This window comes from Echiichthys vipera (assembly GCF_963691815.1).
Source record: "Echiichthys vipera genome assembly, chromosome: 3".
Taxonomy (NCBI): domain Eukaryota; kingdom Metazoa; phylum Chordata; class Actinopteri; order Perciformes; family Trachinidae; genus Echiichthys; species Echiichthys vipera.
The window spans coordinates 21,679,379-21,696,533 of NC_139828.1; the positions used below are offsets into that span (position 1 = coordinate 21,679,379).

A 17,155-nucleotide genomic window follows, 5' to 3' on the forward strand; every position below is an offset into this window, starting at 1 on the left:
ATGGAGCCTAGATAATTCCCTAGATAAATAAGATCCCAGAGTTTCTGATAGAGGGCGATTTTAGACTAGGATTTCTGACTTTTCATTAAGGATAGTTGGCCCACCGCTTCCTGGCCATTCACGTGTGCCTTTCCCTCACCACAGCTGTCCGCACAGTGCAATTCTGCCATAATCCCCTTTGATCGGCTAGCAGCAGACCACACCTAGTTTAGGGGATTCACTGAGGGGGTAAATGGCCCCAGAAAACCCCAGCCCCTCCCCTCCCGCCTTCCATACTGCATCTGCGTCTCTCACAGGAGAGCATATGTAGGAGGATGAAAAGAAATCGAAATAAACGTGGGAGGTGACTAAGTAGCAGGAAGGAGAGGGGAGAATAAGAGAGAAAGAACAAAGAAAAATGCAACAGATTTTTAATTTCAGCTGCTTCATTTTAGTCTGTAAATCAATGTCTAACATGAGAAAGAAAAAAAACCCAAAGCACTGTCCATGTTACTGGCTGACAAGTTACTGGTGACTTAATCTGGTGGTATATGGAAACCAGGAATATGTTAACTGCGCTAGAATCCTGCTGCGCAGTGCATGGCACTTGCAGTATAATGGCACTTGCAGTATAATGGCACTTACTTGTGTAGCAAAGGATGATACGAATGACACTCAAAAGTTTTTTTCTCACAATCTGATCTCTCTCTGTCTCTCTCACACACACACACACACACACACACACACACACACACACACACACACACACACACACACACACACACACACACACACACACACACACACACACACACACAGACCACAGTGGTGGTGATAATGATGGCTCGTAATAAATTAGAGGGCAATATATTGCACCTCCCCTTGTTTCCCACGCAGCACATGTCTGAGAGCTCTTAATTGCCCATTCTCAATTACCACTGGAGGCCTGAAGAGAGAGCGAGAGACAGAGAAAAGCAGAGAAAACGTGCGAGAAAGAAAGAGAGAAAGAGGGAGAGAAAGAGAGAGAGGGAGAGTGAAAGTGATTATTTAAATTACAGCTGGTAATTGAATAACCCTCCACAGGGAAAGGCTGATAGGCCAGCAATGAGCTGAGTCGAGGCTTGATAGATGAGTGCGCAGCTCAGATTCTTGCCGATAGCTAGTCCCTGCAGGATTTCTTGCAATTCTTCTGTGATTGCAGTAAACACAAGGGCCTGGTCGGTTATGTTTCTGTGTTTATTTTTGGATGAAGTGTAAAGTGTATTTTTGGACTTCTTACTCGCTTTATTTGTGGCCATCCAAATGTGGTAGAATAAACTTCTAAATAAAATAAACCAAACATAAAAACCTCACCCCACACTGCGTGATTTGATAAAGCTTATTGAATAGGCCGACTTTATGGAGCTGCCTTAACCGCATACAAGCCCCAGCTTTCACTCTGTCAATGGACTGACCTATGAGAGTGAAAAGAACAGGAGATGGGATGTGAGTCACCTGCTGAGAGACGCTGCGAAAAAAGTGCAGAGGGACAGAGACGAATGAACAGTAGGAGCTCCGAGAGAGACTGCAGGTGGAAGACAGGGTGGCATGAATGAACAAATGAATGGAGGTTCAGATGATGACTGAATGAGTGAATTGATAAATCCCTCAGGAATCAAGCAGCTGCAGGTGTTTCTATAGTGTAAGTGCGCCCAGGTCAGCAGGCAGTCTGTGCACTGAACTCAGTTTTTATTGACAAGTAGATTAAATTACACTCATGCTGCATGAGGTCTAATGGGCATTTTAACCACTTCTCCCTCACAATGTCCACACTTGTAAACGAACAAATCTCTATTTCCCCGTTCCTCAGACAAACAGAATGAGGTGGAGATGCCGTCGCCGACATCTAAGACGCGAGAGAAGAAGAAGCAGCAGAAGCAGCAGCTGATGACACAGATCAGCGGAGTCAAGAAGGTCTCTCACGGGCCCTCGCTCTCCACCAGCAGCATCTCGCGCTTCGGCGTCAAGACCGACAAGGAGGAGCTGCTTTCCAAGGAGCTGGAGGACCTCAACAAGTGGGGCCTGAACATCTTCACCGTCTCTGAGTATTCCCACAACCGGCCTCTTACCTGCATCATGTACGCCATCTTCCAGGTATGAAGCGTCTCATGGATTCTGCATTCTGCTGTGTCTTCATTTACATTATTGTTGCTTGATTACTGCAAAAACTGATCCACACTTTCTAAATACTGTATATCATGATGTTGTCTTCCTATAGGAGCGAGACCTGTTAAAAACATTTAAGATCCCCATGGATACGTTTGTGGCCTACATGATGACATTGGAAGATCACTACCATTCAGATGTGGCTTACCATAACAGCCTGCACGCCGCTGACGTAGCCCAGTCCACACACATCCTCCTGTCCACCCCAGCCCTAGATGTAAGTTATAATGCAAAGTGAAGTATTATTTCAACACCTCAGATCATTTTCTTTCTCTTTTTATATATTATCTAACTTGAGTACATCTTTCAACTCTGGGGGGTGAAAAATTCCCTCACCAGCAGGCATCCAGAGAAATAAGGGAAAACTAAATTAGAGGAGTGAGCTCTTACATCACCACATGTGCCACTTTCCTGGAACGCCACACAAGGCTTTGAAGAGCTCACCATCCTTCCATTGAATCATATTTTCCCTCTTTTACTCAGGGAACTTCCCCTCTTTCCTCTAACACTCATCAATCCACGCCTTATTTGTTAGATTTTTTTCCCTGCATGCATCTTGTGGTAGGATGCAGTCAGGTCAGATCTCCCCGGACTTCAGCTCATGATTTACTCAACTTAGCTCTCTATAATTCATTTATCGAAGGCAGCAGGGAAGTTTTTAGAGAAAAACAAGACAGCTTATTTGGCTGAGGAAAAAAAAAAGTCATGGATTACCTAGACTGTTATTTCTGATGGGTTTTTTATCTTCAGAAATGCTTTAATGTGGGTTTTTTTCACCCTCTCTCAGGCGGTCTTCACAGATCTTGAGATTCTGGCAGCCATCTTTGCTGCAGCTATCCATGATGTTGACCATCCTGGAGTATCAAACCAATTCCTCATCAATACCAGTAAGTCAAGACATCACACGTCATGGCACTGATACTTAATTGGTTACTTTTTAATAAATATATATAAATCTGTGCTTTCAACAGCCTAACAGAAGTACTCATGACAATGGCCAAAAGATTAAAATCTTTTTTGTTTACACCTTTCCAGACTCTGAGCTGGCGTTGATGTACAACGATGAATCTGTGCTGGAGAACCATCACTTGGCTGTGGGATTCAAGCTACTGCAGGAAGACAACTGTGATATCTTCCAGAACCTCACGAAAAAGCAGCGACAGTCCCTCCGCAAGATGGTCATCGACATGGTAAGATATACTCATTTATATTATTTTCTATTCTACTGTCATCTCAATTTAAATAGATGTCCAAATTATCCTGATGCTGAGGATGTTTTTTTTTTCCCTCTCTCTTTCATTCAGGTTTTGGCCACTGACATGTCCAAACACATGAGCCTCTTGGCTGATCTGAAGACTATGGTGGAGACCAAGAAGGTGACAAGTTCCGGAGTGCTGCTGCTGGACAATTACACCGACAGGATACAGGTAGGTGTTGAGTAATAGCTATAACAAAAAATGTATATGAAATTATACGACCATGAGTTTGTGATTGGACATATTGTAAGCCCTCCTTTCCTTATTTTCCCAGATTTTAATAGCTCTAATCAATAGCCCGTGTTGGTGGAGGTTGCTCAGCCAATGGTCATTAGCCAGCCTCCTACATAGCTGACCTCTGTTCCCCACTGTCACTCCTTCCCTCACTCCATATATCTTATTTTTGTAGCTTTAAGTGCTCCCTCTACTCTTTCCCTCTAATGGTCTTTCTAGGATTCCTCCTTTATTAGACTTTTGTTGGATTGACATCCTTTCATAAACAAAGCACATTATACTGTAGAATTAGCCGTCAATTTCTCCTAAATCTAATTGCTGTAGAGTAATTTAACACACTTGGCTGTATTGTTTAAAGGGTATTGGATTGTGCACAAGAGAGGCTCAATGTCTCCAGGTTTTACACATTTTCTATTAAAAATCGTTTTGATTTATGTAGAAGACTTTATTTAAACTATAGTGTGGTAAACTACAGTGTGTAAAAAAATTAAACATTTCTTGGAGAAATAACAAAAATACTAGCATTTACTTAACTGCAACTCTGTGTTATTTATAGGTGCTGCGTAACATGGTGCACTGTGCTGACCTGAGTAACCCCACCAAGTCCCTAGAGCTGTATCGTCAGTGGACTGATCGGATAATGGAGGAGTTCTTCCACCAGGGAGACAGAGAGAGGGAGAGGGGTATGGAGATCAGCCCTATGTGTGACAAACACACAGCCTCAGTGGAGAAGAGCCAGGTAGGCAATTAAGGACATAATGTAGAAACTGCATTATGCACAAATGAGACTGTATATATTCACATAAGTGCATCAGAACTGTAAAAGAATCTCAGCTCCAGTTCTAATTTGCCTGCTTGCTCCTTTTTAGGTGGGTTTTATCGACTACATCGTACATCCTCTGTGGGAGACCTGGGCTGATCTGGTCCACCCTGACGCCCAGGACATTCTAGACACGCTGGAGGACAACAGGAACTGGTACCAGAGCATGATCCCCCAGAGTCCCTCCCCGCCCTTCTACGACCAGGGCCCACACGGACACAGTGGAGGGACCGGAGGTCAGGGAGGCGGGGAGAAATTTCAATTTGAGCTCACCTTGGAAGAGGAAGACTTGAATGGAATAGAGAAGGATGGCGAAGGGGAGGAGGACGAGGAGGAGGAAGAAGAATTAGAAGAGGAGGAAGATAGTCTAGGAGATTCACGGTCTCCGCCTTTGGACTATTTGGATGGTCAGGAGCTTGTTGAGGGCGGCATGATGGAGCCGGCAATAGAGATCGTGACACACGAGGCGTCACCTACAGACACATAGGGCTTCCATCATCAGGCTCACATGGTGATTTGAAAGGTTTTTTGCTAAAGAGGTGAGATCCTCTTGCAGCTGTGCTTTTTAATAAGCCAACAGAAGCAAGGGCTTAGTTTGGTCCCGCACAGGGGCGTCTTGCACTTGGGTGTTTGAAGCCAGACACGGACGGACAGTTTCAGCGAGGCGGCTTCAGAGTTCTCAGGAAATAATTACTGCGAACATTTTAGTCTTGATGGACAGGCGACACTGAGGGTGGGACTTGAAGGATTTCGGCCAGTTTGGGAAATGGTTACTTTTCTTTTCTGGACCGGCATTAAATGGACATTGACACTACTGAGAGAAGTTTTGTACCTTAAGACTTTTTCTACAGATATGATATGATCTAGAAGTAGCATAGAGTAAGATCTACTGACGGAGACACATTTGTATAGCAAGAGAAAGTGTTTACTTTTTTCCTGTACCATTTGTCAAAGGACTTTTGTGTGCCTTTTTTACTATTGTCTTTATAATAGTTTTTTATTTATTGAACACTCTAGTATGTCTGTGAAATGTTTTTTTGTTTCTTATCTGAAAGAGCAAAACCTTTTTTTGTATGTTAAAAAGAGAAAAGTCTTCCATGTATTGGGCAATAGAGAAATCCAAACAAACGTCGACAAACAACAAACTCATCTGAATAGGGAAACATTAGCACCCACATTATACGCACATTTTGTCACATTTGCTTTTCAATCTGAGCACAATGTTTTACATGTAGAATTCAAACGCTTATGTTCACACATGGTTCATGATACATGTTCGATTTGTTGCTTTCTATATCAGATGTCGGTCAATGAATGTCACAGTCACACTGAAATACATCATCTGTTTTCATACTCCCTCTCTTCATGCATCATGTTTTCTAGTTTTCTTTGTAACAGTCTGCAGACCATTGGGGGTGTCCTATCTTTTCACACCAAAACTTGACTTTTAATGTAAAATGCTCAGCGATGGGCATCCGATTGTTGTCGTGTTGGTGTGAAATAGAGGTTAGACCAGTTCATACCCTCTTAACTGTATGGATCTCCCACCAGATAAAATCAGTAGAAATGCAAACAGCTCATGAAAACAAGCCTTTTAGCTCTATAATAAAATCAGAAATGGAGTCTGCCAAGGACAAAATGCACAACAGCGGTGAATCTATTTTTAGCCCCACAGGTATGTTGCAGTCTTAATAATCTTGTCCTGTCCTAGAGTGGGTCCTGACCCCAGATCTGTCTGATGTAACGCCCCCCTACCCCTCTGCAATCAGGCCCAGACCAGATGATCAAAGGGGCTCTTACAGCTTCCCGTCTGAAAGGCTTTCTCAGACCCTCATCAGCACCACTATTTACATGGTTTACAAACCCCATAGGCTCCACAGACACGACCCAAAACCAATCAGGCCGGCTATTTCTTCCTCACAACAAAAATCCCTCAAGTGCTGTGTCTGTTCATTGACGTCAATTGATTTTTTTTCTGCCCTCCCCCCTGGACTGCATTGGGTTTCTAGGACAGGTGGGTTATTAGAATTTGACACAGATGGAATTGCTGGATTCAGCATGATAGACTGTACCCTTTAGAAAAAAGAGGAATAATTAGGTGCTGTAGTTTTAATACAAACCAAATACACCTTCTTTTTGTTTCTGAATATGGTTTGAAAATGGTTTACAGACCTCACATTTCTGCTCCTGTGGCTTCCAAAACTCAATTTTTATGGCTATTCTAGTTGCATCTTTAATCCCATCTCTCCATTTTAATATTGGCTTAATGGTATACTCAAAAGGTACTTCTAATTACACATGCTTAATTGCAATCTTTTGTGTACAGTATGTACAGTATGTATGGAATGTGTGTTTGTTTGGATGTGTTGACTTTGTCATCGGGCCTTACCCCATCACTCCACACCTTTGTCTCTACTGTTTGTCGCTAGGAGCTCAAGTTGGTCCTTTTTGCTGTTTATAACAGTGTGTATTTATTCTATACTTAGCTTGTAAATAAGAAATACTGGTTCAGTGTAAAATCTATTTTAATTTATATGCACTTGCATTACCTGGAAGTGGTGGTGTCTAATGTGTAGAAGACTCTGGATTAGAGTCTTTTTTTTTATATGTATTATATATTGTTTTTATATATATAAATATATATATAAATATATCTAAGCATATATTCGCACAATGTTTCCAGTGCCCAGCAGAGCAGCAGCTAAAGAGATACGTTGTCACATGAGAACCTTGTCACTACAAAATTTTGTTTATTATTTTTACATAAATGCTAATCTTTTAATAAATAAAATAGACTTTAGGTTATGCTTATTATGCATGAATATTAAACCAAAAATGTTCTCACTTTGGCATCACCTTTTAAAGTTATAACATTATGGTATTTTTCTGTAATTCTGAAAATTTAAGTTAAATTTAAACTTACATTTCTTAAATAATCAAATTCTGTTTTTTAGATACTTTTTTTCTGATGGAAAACATCTTTTATTTTTTTGAAGCTACAAGATTTTCATCTGACAGCAGCAATTTGGTAACCATGGCGACATAGAGGACATGTTAAACTGCATAGGCTTGGATATAGGATACATGCAAGCTAGCTAGGGAACACAAAGCTTAGTCAATGCTTGGTATCAAAGTACACAAATAGCGAACTTCTCTCAGCGGCTTGTCACAACCTAAGCTTCTCCATCCAGCATTTGAATGCAGATTGCTGATATATGAGGCCAGATAGATACAAGTTCGACGGACAAACACAAAGCGATTGTCTCCTTTTACACTTAACGCACTTCATGTAAAAGTAGGTTACACAGGGATGGTATTGGTAGCATGCTACAATACGCCCGGCACTGACGTGAATCGTTCTGAATTAACAACAAAACATGATCGTATGTAACTGATTGTGCTAATGTGTGAACTCTTTCTGACCAAACTTGTTAGCAGTTTTGAAATTCAAATTTGTCAGTATTAACATTGTTTATCTATGTTCAAGCTTTTTTTGGTCCTAGTTGTGTCCAAATGGTTAGCCAGATTTAGCACTATCTGCATGAGAGATGGGTTTTTTGAATTGTCAATAATATGTTCAAGTCCGCCAGTTGTTGCAGGCGGGTTATTAAATGTTTCACACAATGTATGGTATTATATTGTATATTGTGTTCAAAAATAAATCTGAAATACTTTTTCTATTAAGTGATTAAAAGCAAAGCATGAATATACAGTATTCCTTCTGTTTCTGCTGTTTTCCCCTTTTTAGCCTAGTTTTCTTTACTCTGGGTGTGAACAATAAAGTGGGTCACAATCATGCTTCTGGTGGGTTCCAACATGCTTGTCATGATTCATTAGGCTGTGTCCCAGTACAAAACTCTAAATAGTGAGCACCTGGGTCCTGTGCTGAAAAAAGAAAGTGCCTCTAGTAAACAGTATCGATAATATAACCCCTGCTTGTGGCTCCAACACGACTAAAGAGCTGAGCCAGTTTACAGACCAAACAACACTGCCTTTCCAAAAACATGCAAATCTCACAACATGAGGAGATATTAGACTCAAACATAGCAAAAGGTTTTTTATATCAAATACATTCAAACAAGAGGCTACTGGTTGTTTTGTTTATTGAGTGATCAGTCAACTATTCTTTTTATAAACTTATGATTTATAAAATGTCAGAAAAGGGAAAATAAATGCCAATCAAAAGCTCCTGGAGCCCAAAAGCCAAATATTGTATATTTGCAATATAACAACAGCAAAATGCTGAATATTATATTCTTTCATTTCAGGGCAACATAGATGTGTCGTACACATTTCTGACAGGCAAGAGAATCCTGTAGGATGCCTTAGTGGTACCCTATTTTACAGGAATCCTAAGGGAGAGTCTGAGATTTTATTATTCAATTGTGGTTCTGTTTTTATAGTTAAGTTTAAGTTCCCAGTGTTGGTTGACCACAAACTAAATAAAAAATAATAATAAAGCCACAAAAAGTCAGCTGACTCTGACCCGTCCTGTGAGAAAAAAACATCAAACTCAAACCTCAAGACAGTGTTAGAAACTGAACTACAAGTAAATTCATTCTTTAGTGTGTATTATATCTGTACTATGATTCTCTTTGATGTCACTGTGCTTGCTGCATCATCACAGAGGTTCAGCTCTAATGTGTTGAGACGGGAACACAGCGTGACACAGACTCCACGGCCCACACACCATCTGACAGGACTGTCCTGAGGTGACATAAGGCCCTCACAAACACACACAAACACACATAAACATGGGGCTCATTTGTACATGTGTTTAAATGAAATTACACACACACACAAACGCTGCAGATGCCTTGCAAGTCCTTTTCCCAATATATACAGTGTATATGTAATCTTGTCATCTCTTAGTGATAACACCAGACTACCTTTATGGCCAACAAAGAGACAGACTTGAATTTTTAAAAATGGTCTCTGCATGTTTGTGTGTTTTTTAGCACAATATCTCAAAACCTACTTAGCATATTTCAGCAAAATTTGGCAAAAGCTAAGACCATGGGCCAAGAAGGAACAATTTAAATGGTGCAGATAGCGCCACCACATGGTCATTCATAAAGCACTACACATCTTGGCTCATAAATCCATCCATCCATCCATCTTCAACCCATCCATCATCCATCTTCGGCTGGAGCCGATCCCAGCTGACATCGGGTATGAGGCGGGGTACACCCTGGACAGGACGCCAGTCTATCACAGGGCACATAGAGACAAACAGAGAAAGACAACCATTCACACCTACGGGCAATTTAGAGTCATCAATTAACCTAACACGTGCATGTCTTTGGACTGTGGGAGGAAGCCGTAGAACCTGACGAAAACTCACACAGACACGAGGAGAACATGCAAACTCCACACAGAAGGGCCCTAGCCGGGATTTGAACCAGTAACCTGCTTGCTGTGAGGTGACAGTGCTGAGCATGGAATTACATGCAAGACGTTTTTTAAAACTCCTTCTTCTATAACATTCCCAAATTACCCAGATAGGCGGCTGTGGCTCAGAGGAAGAGTGGGTCATCCTCCACTTGGAAGATAGGAAGTTGGGCAGGCAGGCTTGTAGAGGTGGGTAGCCTCTAATCTGGTAGCCAGCAGTGTATGAATATCTGTGTGAATGTGACGTAGTGTTTTACCAAAATTTTATATACAGTATTAGGTTTTTGATATTTATTTAAATATTATTGACTTGACTCTTGAGTGAGCAACTGCAACCAGATTTAGAGAACACATCTAAATCAACATATCAACCAAGTGCCTTCCTGCACAATTTGATGGCATTGCGCCTATAGGTGTTGCAACAGAGGCACACATTAAAATGGACATAAGTCCATTTTAATGTGTGACCAGATGAGTCTGATCATTTTAAAATTTGTACGTAAATTCCTTTACACAAGGCCCTAAGAATCCTGTTTGATCTGTTTGATTCTCCAAACCTCCAACCATCCGCCAATTAGAACCAAACTCAGAAGAGCAACCCCAGTAAAGCTGCGAACTGTGTGAATGCTATCAACTTGACTCCTGTTCTTTTACAGTACCTCATAGTGACTCTTCACAAACGACGTGGATGCTGGAAGGTTAGTTGTTTTATTGGCACATTATTAAATTGGTTTATTTAACATGAGGGACCATATGCACAGCAGGCTGAGAAGGCAAAGCGATGATGAAGCAATATTTCCAGGAATATTCTGTTAGCCCATCGTTTTCCACAAATGACTTGTTCGACTGGAGGGATTAGGTTTATCAGCTCTAATATTCTTCAGGAAACGTTGCATGGAACAGAACTTTTATTGTAGTTGGCAATTACCTCTTTGCTGTATTTACAACAACTTCCGTCTATAAAAACATAATGAGGCGGGTTTTGCAAAGTGATCTCAGGTGTTACAGTCTTCGTCCTTGTGGCTTTCTTTTTTAGCAAATTAGTTCAGAGACTCACTTTAAAAATTGTATAAAATGATTTGGATAAAAATAAATGAGTTTATTGGAATATTCTGATATTTACTGCTTGGTTCCTTCCTCAAAATCCTTAGGGGCTATTTTTAAACTTCTGATTGGGAAGGAATTATTCAACCCTGATCCAAAATAGACTTAACAACATAGGTAAGAGGCTTGTGTAATTTCCATCCATGACCTTTCATATCTAATTTCATTCCCACAAATGAGCTCTGAGGCTGTCTGCCCTTGTATCCACTCCAACCAATTGCAAAAGAATCTTGAGTGAATTATATCACCCGGGTTTGTCATCTTGTTCTCCCTCTTTGCGCTCATCTCACTTGATACTCATCTTTTAGGTATTATCCTTATTTTAGCATATGCATGCCTCCTCTCCTCAAACATGTTCCTCATTCTCTTCTTCTCCATGTCCTACTCCCATCTCCCACTGTGGAAGTCTCTCCTCTGACATAACCCAGTAAAAGCAGGAGATTTGATTTGTTGAAACTGCATATGACGAAAGAAAAGATAGATGGAAGAAAGAGACCGGCATATGGGACGGGTGGCCTCCCCTGTCACTCCTTCACAAATGTATGGAGGTCCATGGGGATGGCTGACTTATCTAATGAAGCTAAAAACAGAGCAAAGCATTTCCAACCAGTCAGGAAAATGACACCACTTAACTTCCCCCCTTGTGTGGCTCAAAGAAGAGCATGCAGGATATTTTCAGTCACGAACAGGAAATGGTTAGCTTGGGAGATAATTGGGAAGGATAATAAAATCTTCATTGTATCCTCTACATGTGAATGAGTGAGAAATACATTCACAGAAATGAAGAGTGTGTGTGTGTGTGTGTGTGTGTGTGTGTGTGTGTGTGTGTGTGTGTGTGTGTGTGTGTGTGTGTGTGTGTGTGTGTGTGTGTGTGTGTGTGTGTGTGTGTGTGCGTACACTCAGAACAAGACAGAGGAGGGGAGGACAGCTGATGTAACTCCTTTAAGATGAATAGACGAAGGCCTCCTTGAGATACCGAGTAAATTAATTAAAGTTCTCAAGCCCACAGATTGTTATTTCACAATGGTGCAGTGAGTATTTATTCTGTGAAGCTATAGAGCGGTGCTGGTATTTTAGAACAGCCTAAAAGACATCTTTGCTCTAACAAATGTGAAACTTTCTTCCTTTTATCATCTCAAGACAAAGCAAGGTATTTTGCATGTCAACTGTTCTGCTTCAAGGGCTTAATCACTGTGTGGGACAGCAACAGTGAGCACAACAGCTGTTTCCACCTACCACCCTAGCAACCCAGTTGGTCTGGCCTAATGTCTGACTGAGGGATCAGTTGAGGTTATGTGCAGCGGTTGAGCTGGGTATGATTTTTCCCAGATGTTGATTGTTAGTATTTTAGAGCAGTATGCAGCATCACAGCTCATCATGATATGAAAGTCTGGAAGTAAACACAGCATGTACAAGAATGTATACTTGTCAGTACAGTGCATGTGAGTCTGGGGCTACACACAGGAACATTTAACTTTTCCAGCCTTTGATGTCAGTAGAGTCATTACAAGTGCAAACTAAACGGGCCTGTTAAGGACTTATTTATGAAACCATAAGCAGGTGGACCAAAGGTATCTGTTTATGTCTACAACATGAGCAAACCACTGCTGTCTTTGTGCAGAATTGTTATTTTCTTTAGCAATTCACACTTTGCACTGATTTTATAACTCGACTAAGTTGTGAGATCTAAGTGAGAGATCACACATACAGGGTACACACCCAATCTTTTCAGTGTTGGTTTACAGCTTAAATTTATTATGGCTGCAAAAGGGTTAAAACTCCTCTTTTCATGCTAATTACGTGGCTCCTGCTTTTGCGTCATTGTGGTTTTTTGTGGCCGACTGTAGGGCCAGCTGGGTCAAACACTGCTGCTGCTGCTGCTGCTGCTGCTGCTTCTGCTCTCAGAGAAACACACTATTAAAAATGACAAGCTTAATTTGGATGAAGAGTTACTGAGTGGTCTTATGGGAATGGCAGATCATTTGGTAAAGAAAAAGTATTTTTTTTAAGACATTTTTTTCCTTAAAGACAATTTTAATGAAATAAAAGAAAAAAAAACCAGTCAAAACAAACATATTATATATTAATAAAATACAAAAATCAGAAGTTGAAGTGGCTTAAAGGGAAAAGGCAACATGCAACAGCCCCCCAGAGGCTGTATTAACCTTGTAAATGAAGCCAGTAAATCAGTCTCATGATGGATACATGGGGCTATTTATATCCAGTGCGCCAATTAGAGGAGAGATGATGAAGTGGCTGAGGGTGCTGAGAAACAGCCTGTTTAAAGAACCTTGGCAAGTCCTCATTGTGCTCACAAAAGTGATGAGAGAACAGGTGGACACAACTGGCAACATTTTGGGAATATAAGCCAACATTTCTAGGCAAGGCAAACATGATGCAGTACATCCACCTTGTTCCTGAGAGCAACATGCTCTCACTTCCTGGCAAGTTTGAGTGGTCAACACAATGATTCTTGGGTACAGTTACAGTTTGTACACATCAACACAGTGCCAAGACAGGGTTGTCAGTCAGCCCGGCATCACGCCAATGCATGAAATAGATACGAGGCATTCTCCCAGCATTTCGTGAAATGGGAAAGCATGAGATGTAGTGCAAGACAGCAAACTGTCCTAAAGCACAGGACTTTAAGCCAGGGGGCGGAGTTCAATTCTCGTCCATACTAAACCAGTCAACAGCCTTTTTTCTAATCCAAACAAAGTGTTTTTCATGCCTAACCCTAACCGACACCTTTTGTTGACTAAACCCAGGGCACTAAAACCCTCAGTTAACCGCAGGGGTCTAAGTAAGTAAAATATTAGAAAATACTAAAACTACCAATTTAGCTGAAATCAACAAAACACTGAATTTCTATTACACAGACCACATATGCCTCAAATGCTCTAGGACACATACAACAATGGTCCAGAAAGCTCATCTGATACAGTTGCATCTTTAGATTTGACTGTGCTGTTCATCAAAGTCACAAACTACTTGGTATGATTAAATACAAACATCATCAGCACCCCTTTATGCTTTCACAGAAGATTCATGACCTAAATAAAAAGCACTGACTTGTAACCGTCTTCAACCTAGTCACCAAGAGAAATGAAAGGCTGTGGTGTCCATTTAATAAAATAAAAATGTCTATCAAAACTGTGCTTTTGAATCACAACCATTAACAGACACAAGCAACAGTGAGTAATCATCTCGATTGTTCCACTTCATAGAAGAACTAGGAGAGAGAAAAAACTTCAAACCAAAAGCTAGAATAAGGAATGTGTGTTTTTCCGTAGCGTGACCAATTTCCCAATCGTTTCTGTTTCCCTTTTCTCTGGTTCTTCCACAGCTGTGTCACTAAGCCCTTTGGTTATATTACTCTAAACTTTATAAATCATTTGTTGCTCTCACGGACCCTCATAGACTCATAGAGGTTTGCAGCACATGGGAACAATTCTTTGGCTTGCGTGAGAGCTTGTGTGATGACACACGTGTGTGTGTGTGTGTGTGAGTGTGTGAGTGTGTGAGTGTGTGTGTGTGTGTGTGTGTGTGTGTGCGCGTCTTACTTGTTCTCTAGTAATGCCATTCTTTCCAGTAATCTCTTGTACTTCAGAGCATTTATAGTTAATGACAGGCACACGCAGGCCGGCTACAGGGTTTAAGAACCAGTAAACAACCAGTAAACAACCATAGCAAGACGCGGCCTTAGCTTTGTTTCACCCATTTCAGTTTGATATGGACTAAGGGCGTACTCACACGGTCCGTCCGTACCGGGCCAAAACAGGTTTTACGGGTAAAGCCTAGTTTGTTTGACCAGTGTGAGTGCAACCGCTCCGTGCCTGACTAAAATGACTAAAATTTAATAATTCACCCACTTTTAAAAAAAGTTTTTAGTTTTTCATCATAGTCTAGGGTTGCTAATGTTGTTTTTTTAGCTCCACACAACCTCTGCAAAATGACTTGTTTCACTATCATTGATCAATAATTTAACTGAACTATTTCATCCCCATTCAAATTAGCATTAAGCTAAACCACATTTGTACTTGAAAAGGGCCCGGAGATGCTAAAGGTCGCCGCTGACCCTACCATCACAAATAATATTTGTAATAGGTTTCAAATGTATAACATCATAAAGAAGGTTGATGTTGCTGATAGCACTACATTGCAGGCTCCTGTTTGTCAAGTCAAATGTATTTATACAAGCCGTAATTTTGCCGGAGAGGACTCTACAGTCTGTACACCATATAAAACTCTATCAACTTCGACTCAACTTAAATAACTATTTAAATAATTAATTTGAGAAAAGCAAAAAAATCAAAACAAAATAACCCCAACACTTAACACATATGGAGGTTCGTAAGGACCTCTTCAAGGACAGAAAAAACAGGCTGTCACTTGCACGGAGTACAGTGCACATAGGACAAATACACTATAGAGACAACAAATTATATATAGTACAACAATGATCTCCATTTAAAGCAGATAAACAGGATAACTGCATTTCTATATACAACCTCGACTTACAAATTCCAAACATCAGCTGAGGACTTCACATACAGATACAATGTAGCATTGAGTTTCTCATCAGAAAAGATATAAAAAAGATGCAGGCAGAGTGTTAAAAATGTGCAGATTGAAGAATCTGTATCAGTATCGACCACAGACTGTCTAGGTTTTCCACTAGTTTGACTATATTCTTGTGAAAACCTCTTTTTTTTTTAAAGTTATTTGTTTGGCCTTTTCATGGCTTGATTGTTCAGTACAGCTGAAGATTGACAGAAAACGGGGGGAAAGGAGAGGGGATGACATGCAGCAAAGGGCCGCAGGTCGGAGTCAAATGCAGGCCGCTGCAGCAAGGACTTCTTTAGCCTCTGTATATGGGGCGCCTGCTCTACCGCTGAGCCACCAGGCGCCCTAATTCTTGTGGAAACCTTAATTGGTGTGGGTATGTCAGCTTTTCACTTGCTCAACTTATTTATCAGAATAAAATGTACCTGATTCATCTCCTTTAAATGCAACCTCTGTGAATTCCTGTTTTACTGTAAAGTAAAAAGAAAAGAGGAACTTCAACTCAATCTTGAAGTAAAAGTACATCTCAGTATTGACCAAACTGGACAGTTCCAGATGGAGGGAAGAAATAGCAACAACAACCTATCACCTAAATAAAAATGTAAATAGTAACAATAAACAAATTAGGATTTTGTGGATTTATACTTTGGGTTTAACTACACTGTATCGTTTTTCTAGGTAAGCATATTGAGCGACCTTGCAATTAAGCTGCGACCAACAAATTGATAAGGGAGAGTACATGTGTGTAAGTGAATGAGTGAGAATATAAGAGAAAGAGAGAGGTAGACAGACAGCCAGACAGAAACACGATCTTATGACAGGGATGACCAAGTCGTGTCCGTCAATCAGGATGCCATGGCAACTGTGCTTGAGTTGAATACAGAGAAATGTTCTCTAGACATGTCCCTGTGGGATAACATCGCACAGTCACATGCAGGCGACATCTCGTACAGCAGGTACAGACACAGATAACATCTGACACACACACACACACACACACACACACACACACACACACACACACACACACACACACACACACACACACACACACACACACACACACACACACACACACACACACACACACACACACACACAGTGGATTAAAAAATAATATAGAAATATACTGCTACTACAGTTTAGGGGTCCAGTTTGGGTATGATCTGTTCGTCTGACAAAACAAGGAATTTAAAGACCTGTTGGAAACTTTAATAGGCATTTTTCACATGGCTTTTTTAATAATACATTTTATTTATGGGTGCCTTTCAGGACACGCAAGGATACCTTACATGTACAAAAAAGGGGTCATTTTCTGACACTTAAGCAGAATAGGTCATATATTTAATTATTAAGATGACCTTGGTGTATTACAGGCCTAGGTGATGGACTGATCTTAATATTTCTGATTGACTACATACAATATAAATGTGAACTTTACATTGTCTTGTTTGAATAATGGAGCTTCTAAAGGCCTTATTGTTAGGAAAAAATAATGAACAGATTTACCAACAGCCCAAGCATGTCCCCTCTCACAAACACAGACACGCCCATTGCCTTAGGCGTAGCATACTTTAACATGCTTGCACACAGTAGGCTA

At 40.7% G+C, this 17,155-nt stretch overlaps 1 protein-coding gene across 3 annotated transcripts in view; it reads left to right on the forward strand.

The window, feature by feature from the left end:
• pde4ba (phosphodiesterase 4B, cAMP-specific a) overlaps positions 1 to 8,200 on the forward strand; it is an 82,093-nt gene extending 73,893 nt beyond the window's left edge. For all 3 annotated transcript variants that reach the window (XM_083940637.1, XM_083940638.1, XM_083940639.1), the window contains 7 exons: positions 1,829 to 2,112; positions 2,237 to 2,401; positions 2,972 to 3,071; positions 3,220 to 3,374; positions 3,489 to 3,611; positions 4,231 to 4,413; positions 4,544 to 8,200. In XM_083940637.1, the coding sequence (XP_083796763.1) occupies positions 1,829 to 2,112; positions 2,237 to 2,401; positions 2,972 to 3,071; positions 3,220 to 3,374; positions 3,489 to 3,611; positions 4,231 to 4,413; positions 4,544 to 4,981 (1,448 nt within the window). In that variant the 3' untranslated portion in view covers positions 4,982 to 8,200. The remainder of the gene's footprint in view (positions 1 to 1,828; positions 2,113 to 2,236; positions 2,402 to 2,971; positions 3,072 to 3,219; positions 3,375 to 3,488; positions 3,612 to 4,230; positions 4,414 to 4,543) is intronic.
• Positions 8,201 to 17,155: the final 8,955 nt, after the last annotated feature.